This window comes from Otolemur garnettii, unplaced genomic scaffold (genome assembly GCF_000181295.1).
Source record: "Otolemur garnettii isolate 467f Iridium unplaced genomic scaffold, OtoGar3 scaffold00140, whole genome shotgun sequence".
NCBI lineage: Eukaryota > Metazoa > Chordata > Mammalia > Primates > Galagidae > Otolemur > Otolemur garnettii.
The window spans coordinates 2,416,318-2,423,305 of NW_003852535.1; the positions used below are offsets into that span (position 1 = coordinate 2,416,318).

At 53.9% G+C, this 6,988-nt stretch overlaps 1 protein-coding gene across 4 annotated transcripts in view; it reads left to right on the top strand.

The window, feature by feature from the left end:
* The first annotated feature begins 1,012 nt into the window (after positions 1-1,012).
* The window catches only part of SCYL1 (SCY1 like pseudokinase 1), a 14,922-nt gene continuing 8,946 nt past the window's right edge, over positions 1,013-6,988 (top strand). For all 4 annotated transcript variants that reach the window (XM_003798653.3, XM_012810709.2, XM_012810708.2 and 1 more), the window contains exons 1-7: positions 1,013-1,206; positions 1,570-1,710; positions 1,921-2,043; positions 2,132-2,358; positions 2,813-2,903; positions 2,995-3,150; positions 6,143-6,301. In XM_003798653.3, the coding sequence (XP_003798701.1) occupies positions 1,096-1,206; positions 1,570-1,710; positions 1,921-2,043; positions 2,132-2,358; positions 2,813-2,903; positions 2,995-3,150; positions 6,143-6,301 (1,008 nt within the window). In that variant the 5' untranslated portion in view covers positions 1,013-1,095. The remainder of the gene's footprint in view (positions 1,207-1,569; positions 1,711-1,920; positions 2,044-2,131; positions 2,359-2,812; positions 2,904-2,994; positions 3,151-6,142; positions 6,302-6,988) is intronic.

Sequence of the window (6,988 nt, forward strand, 5' to 3'; positions counted from 1 at the left end):
TTGAAAACAGCTCTACCTGACTGTGGCATCCTTGTCCTTGAATCAGTTCCCAAAGGCATTCCAACCAGATGCTTCATAATCAGTTCTAGAATCTCACCTATGCTCCATAGAGTGTGGCTGAGGGAATATCCCCAAGCCTGGGTCCTGAGAGCCAACCTGCAGAGAAACCATTTCCTGTCCAGCCTCTCTTGGACACAGGGCTGGGTCCTCACAAGAGGGCAGAATGAGTTAACACCACTGCGCTGTTGACAGCACAGGTGCTGAAGGGCCTGGAGGAGACGCTGGTCCTGTGGATTAGAGCCAGGGGAGCAAGGGAGCAAGGGCCCTCCCAGTCCTTTGGCCTCCTCTGGACTTGCCAAGCAGCTCCTCGCCCACCCTCTCGTTTTCTGGGGTCACCTCCACTTCTTCCTCAGTCTATTCTTTCCTCCTTTCTCTGGCCCCAGGTTTCCTGGACCTCCTGTGGACCTTTGCTTCCCTCTGTGCCTGTCCCCACCCTCCTTCCCAGGGGCTCGGCCTCCTCGGGCCTCTTTCCTCCCACTCTCCATTCCATTAACACTGATTCCTCCTCAACTGTGGAGGAGCCTGCTACCTGGTGGGAGAGAGCGTCAGGCGTGGGAGTAATCTCCCTCCTTAAGTCCCTAGCTCACTCTTCACCGCACCCCTCATGTCTTTCTGTCGGTGGACTTCCTTTCCCATCAGTCTTCCTATCTCCCCGCCTTTTTGCCTCGATTTCCCCATCCGTCGGTTCCTTTGTAAGCTTTCATCCTTACAATAATGCTGGGAGGTAGGGTCTATTACCATATTACCACTCCCCCTTTAGATATAAAGACACAAAGGCTCTCAGTCTTTGAGCGCCCAGCCAGGGCCACGCAGCTTGTAACTGGCAGGATCCGGCCAGCAGCTCCCGAAACCCAGCAGCTGAGGTTTGGCATCCGCGCTGCCTCCTTCCTGAGGCCCCGCCCACCGGCGCAGGGCCCGCTCCCCGCCGCCCCGCCTCCGGCCCGGCCCGCCCAGCCCCGGCTTGGGCAGCCGGAGCGCCGGAGCACCGGAGCCGAGGCGCCGGAGCCTGCGGCGGCGGCGGCGGCGGCCGGGACTATGTGGTTCTTTGCCCGGGACCCGGTCCGGGACTTTCCGTTCGAGCTCATCCCGGAGCCCTTCGAGGGCAGCCCTCCAGGGCCCTGGGTCCTGCACCGCGGTCGTAAGAAGGTGAGTGCGGCCCTGCTGTGCAGGCCGCGGCCGACCTGGGCCTCGCCTGGGTTGTACTGCCGGCTCGGCTGTGTCGCGCCCGGCCTGACGTGGCGGCGGAGCCTCTGGGACAATGAGCTGGGGAGGAGGACCGGCAATGCCGACGTGGCGGGCGGAAGGACCGAGGGACAGACAGGCCACCGGACCTGGGTCACGTGGGCCCGGCTAAATTCCCTAAGGGCTGACCTGGGAAGAGACCAGCCGGCGTTCCTTGTCTTCGGCCTATAAAACAGCTCTGGGCACCACCTCAGAGCTAGTGAGATCGAGGCCCAGAGGTGGGGTCAGCCTAGCTCCCACCCCTCAGGTCGTTCTATTTTCTCCCAGGCCACAGGGAGCCCTGTGTCCATCTTCGTGTATGATGTGAAGCCTGGTGCAGAAGAGCAGACCCAGGTGGCAAAAGCTGCCTTTAAGCGTCTCAAAACGCTCCGGCACCCCAACATCCTGGCTTATATTGATGGGCTGGAGGTACCTACTCCCCTGTCTGCCCATCTCTGCGCCTCCTTGCTTTTTTCTGATCTTCCACTCTTGTCCTCTCTTTCTGACTCTCAATTTCCACCTTTGTGTCCCAGCACCCCCAGATTTGGATTCCTCTTCACCTCTCTCCCCATCATGTCCCTTATCTCCATTTCCACTTCTCCAATCACACCCTGATTTCCCGGTGTCATATTTCCCCAGACAGAAAAATGCCTCCATGTAGTGACAGAGGCTGTGACCCCATTGGGAATGTACCTCAAGGCACGAGTGGAGGCTGGTGGCCTGAAGGAGCTGGAGATCTCCTGGGGGCTACACCAGATCGTGGTGAGGTGGGGGGCAGTGATGATGACAGCAGGGATTTGGGGGGGCAGGTGCTATAGATACTGGATGTGATGGCTCCCTCTGCCCCCAGAAAGCCCTCAGTTTCCTGGTCAATGACTGCAGCCTCATCCACAACAACGTCTGCATGGCTGCTGTGTTCGTGGACAGAGCTGGTGAATGGAAGCTTGGAGGCCTGGATTACATGTACTCATCTCAGGGCAGTGGTGGGGGACCGCCTCACAAGGGCATCCCTGAGCTGGAGCAGTATGACCCCCCAGAGATGGCTGACAGCAGTGGCAGGGTGGTTAAAGAAAAGTGGTGAGTGACTAGGGGTAGGTAGCATGCTGCTGCCTGCCCTGCCCGGGAGGGCTTGGCAGCCTCAGGACCCCTAGACTAATTGGCATTCCCTTGTTCTCTGCTGCCTGGCTGGGCAGGGAAACGGGGTCTCGGAAGTGAGGAGCATCCCTCTGCTTCCAGGGTCCTCAGGGCAGTAAGGCAGGATGGACATAGGCTTTGGGGTTGGGTAGTTCTAAATTTGAAAGCTGTGTGACCTGGAGCAGATGTCCTTGCTTCCCAGCCTCACATTTTGTTTTGTTTTGTTTTTTATTAATCTGTTAAATAAGGAAAACAAAACCTGCTTCTCAGGGTTGATGGGTCAACTGAGAGACACAGGCAGGTCCTGCCATGCAGTGGGTAGCTGGTGCCTAAGGCACGTTGGAGACCTACATTGGTGGTTGATTGGGCCCTAAGCAGCTCTGGGTTACTGTCACAGGTCAGCAGACATGTGGCGCTTGGGCTGTCTCATCTGGGAAGTTTTCAATGGGTCCCTACCTCGGGCAGCAGCCCTACGCAATCCTGGGAAGGTGAGTATCCTGCCCCTGGCTGTCTCTACCATCTCAGCTCCACCCTGCCTGCTATCTACCCCTACCTTGATACTGACCCCTTCCCCAACAGATCCCCAAATCGCTGGTGCCCCATTACTGTGAGTTGGTGGGAGCCAACCCCAAGGTGCGTCCCAACCCAGCCCGTTTCCTGCAGAACTGCCGCGCACCTGGCGGCTTCATGAGCAACCGCTTTGTGGAAACCAATCTTTTTCTAGAAGAGATTCAGGTGAGCTCCTACCCACCCTTTTACCCTATATTCTTCACCTCTGCCCCCTACTCTACTTTTTGAGTTCTCTCACAATTGGACCCAATGTACAAGGCAAACCTAGCTTCAATGCTTACTTGCTCTGTGACTGCCCTTGGCTGAAGCTTAGTACTAATAATAGTACAGAGTGAGTATCCCTAATCCAAAAATCCAAACTATTGAAACTTTTTATGTGCCAACTTTGTGCTCAAAGGAAATGCTCCTTGGAGAATTTTGGATTTTCAGATTAGCAATGTTGAACTGGTATAATGCAGATATTCTAAAATCTGAAAACATCTACAATTTGAAACAGTTCTAGTCCCAAATATTTTGGATAAGAAAGTCTCAGCCTGTGCTTACCAAGGAGCATGGTGAGGAATCAATGCATTTTTTTCTTTTTTTGGAGACAGAGTCTTTCTTTGACACCCTCAGTAGAGTGCTATGGCATCATAGCTCACAGCAACTTCAAACTCTTGGGCTCAAGTGATCCTCTTGCCTCAACCTCTGAGTATGTGGGACTACAGGTGCCCGACACAATGCCAGCTGTATTTTTAGAGACAGGATCTCCCTCTTGCTCAGGCTGGTCTCAAACTCCTGAGCTTAAGCAATCCATCTGCCTCAGCCTCCCAGAGTGCTGGGATTACAGACATGAGCCACCCTGCCAGACCAAGTCAATGCATTTAAAGAGCATAGTATAGTGTTCATCACACAGCAGGTGCTTTGTGACAGCTCCTGTGGCTCCAGTAACTCCCTGTATACATTCTGGCTCCTTATGTGTGCAACACCCTCTGCTGGGGTAGGGCTGGGTGGGCAGCAGGGTGAGGAGGAAGGTAAGACAGACCTAGGGCCCTCCCTACAAGGACTTAGCAGGAGTAAAGAGACTAAGTTCCCATCCTGGGGGACTCTCACTGGGGGAAAGAGACAGAAAATATAAACAGAAAACATAAATGAGAAAGCCTGTGCCACCTGAGTAAGTGCACAAAGGAAAATCATAGATTGGTGGGTGACGATTGTAGCTCAGCTGCTAAGTCATCCGTATACACTAAGGCTGGTGGGTTCGAACCTGGCCTGGGCCAGCTAAAAAACAACAACTGCAACAACAAAAAAATAGCCCGGCATTGTGGTTGGCTCCGGTAGTCCCAGCTACTTGGGAGGCTGAGGCAAGAGAATCACTTAAACCCAAGAGTTTGAGGTTGCTGTGAGCTGTGATGCCATAGCACTCTACCCAGGGTGACAGCTTGAAACTCTGTCTCAAAAAAAAATAGAAAATCATAGATTGGGTGTGCTGAGCTGGGTGACCCAGTCAGGTCTGAAGGGTGACCTTTGAGCTGTGGCCTGAGGGACATGAAAGTGGGAGCCATGGGGAAAGTTGGGAGGAGGAGTGTTCCAGGCAGAGGGAATGGCACATAAAGAGAGGATGATGAGGGAGCCCTCCACTTTACCTCCAAACTTTGGTTTCCATGTTTGTACAAAAGGAGAAGCATGGATGTCTTTTGGCTCTATGGTTCCAACGGGGTAGTTGTAGGGAAGGAAGAAGGGAGGCTCTGCTCCACACATCTGCTCTGACCCAGCCCTGTGTGGGGAACATAGAAGTGGCTGAGAATCAGGAACAGGGAAGAGAGTGATAGACACTGCCACAGACCTGGATGGGGTAGAGTCTGTGGAGTCTAGGCTTGGAGGGGGAAAGGAGGGTCTCTGGACCATGATGAACCTCAACTGCATTTTGAAGGAGAAGCTGCTGGAAAGACTGAAACCCTGTTGCCTCCTGGGCAGTGGGGGGGCAGCAGGAATTTTGTTACACAGAGTTCTCCTCACATGGCTGGCTCCACCAGGCTGCCTTAAAATGTGCCCCATAGGGAACCAGCCCCCAGGAAGATGAGGGATGGCAGTGTCCAGAGGCCCCTTTCCCATTGCCAAGTGGAGAGAGCTCAGCTGCCACTGTCCATTGTGACCTTGGATGTAGTTTGACCTCTCTGTGGATCTTGGCCCCCCAAACCCTGGGATCAGAGCCAAACCTGCCTCCCACATTGCACTGAACTATTCAAGGGCTACACAGCTCCTCCTTGTCCCCTGCTAGAAGTCACCTCTTCTAGGCTGAGCAGTGGCTATGGAGTTGGGAGAAATCAGAGTGCGGGCCTGGCTTGAAACTCAGCTTGGCCACTCTTGGTTATTGACTTTGCAAAGGGGAAGTGACAGCATCTTTTTGAAAGGTGCAGCACCGAAAGGTGCCAAACATTCCCTGATGTGTGGCTTTGTTGGACAAGCTCCTTGCCCTCTCGGTGCCTCCACTCCCTTATTGATAAAATGTAGGTTATGTTACCACCTACCTCATAAAGTTGTGGAGAGGGTTACTCAAGATAATCTGTGCTCAGGAAATGTGAATTGGGGGCATAATGACCTTAGAGGGAGGTCAGGACTGAAGGAGACCATGGACTTACAGCCTGGCCCATTTTGGCTTCATAGGAGGACCTAGTGTGGGGGTAAACTGCCTTTAATCCCTGCCTTCCCACAGCCTGCCAGAACTGCACACCCAGCCCTGCCAGGACAGGGGAACCAAGTAAGCCCCTTCTTCGAGGCTGTTTCGTCATCTGTGGAGTAGGGTTAGTTTAGTGGTACTCACACCTTGAGTAATTACAAGTGATAGAGAGCACTGTTGAAGGGCGAGATCCCCTAGTGGCTGCTCGTCTAGTAACAGGTCAGGTGGCAGCAATGAGAACACCTGTTACTGACTGAACATCTGCTGTGCGCCAGGCACTGTGCTGGCAGCTTTTATGTGCATTTTCTGGTTGAATCCACAGAACAACCCTGCAAAGTAGAAGAGTTCTTACCCCATTTCACTGATAGGGAAGTTGCCCAAGGTCACACAGCAAGTAACTGTGAGAGTTGTGCTTTGAACCCACTTCTGCTTCATCACTCTGGTGGTGGCCCTTGTTCCTGCCTGGGGCTAGGAGGTGGCCCATCCTGACTCCCACAGATCAAAGAGCCAGCTGAGAAGCAGAAGTTCTTCCAAGAGCTGAGCAAGAGCCTGGACTCATTCCCTGAGGATTTCTGTCGGCACAAGGTGCTGCCCCAGCTGCTGACTGCCTTTGAGTTTGGCAATGCAGGGGCCGTTGTCCTCACACCTCTCTTCAAGGTGAGTGGGCTAGGTGCCTCCTTGAGGAGGGACCTGGAAGGCCTAAAGCCTCAGGAGCTGTGGGGCCCAGAGAGCCACCTGGGTGCATATGAACTGACAAAGAGAAAGGCATCAGGTAGAGGGCAGCTCTGTGGAGCCATCCTAGGCTGGGCCAGCCTGATTAGGGGAGACCCAGGTCCACATGAGGAGGAGCTTCTTGCCAGCATCTCTGTGGTTCGGAGGCCAGGGTCACCCGACCAGTTACCCCTTGGGGAAGAGAGACCCTAGAGACCCTATGCCTGCAAATGCCTCTCTCCACAGACTCCTTGTCTTAGAGCTCCCAGCCTTCCCTCTGTTTTCCCAACTAGCCCCACTGGTTTGACCTGTGCGCCCTGGTTCCCAGAGCCCAGAAATTATACCCCACCCCACCTTCCCATTCTCCCCCCAACTCCCTAGGCATTTAGCTCACCTAACTTCTGAGGGCTTTGGATCCTCCCCCACTTCCTTAGACCTCAGCCTGCCTTCTGCAGGCACTACTGTTCCCTTTTCTGCCTACCCTGGGAAGAATCCTTTCCTTTGAGGGGCATGCTACAAGAGGAGAAGACAGCAAGCAAATCCTGGGTAGCTTGGAGCTCCCAGAAACTGCAGAAATTCTGTGTTCATGTGGCACCTTTTGTTTAGCTCCCAAAAGAGGACTTTTTTTTTTTT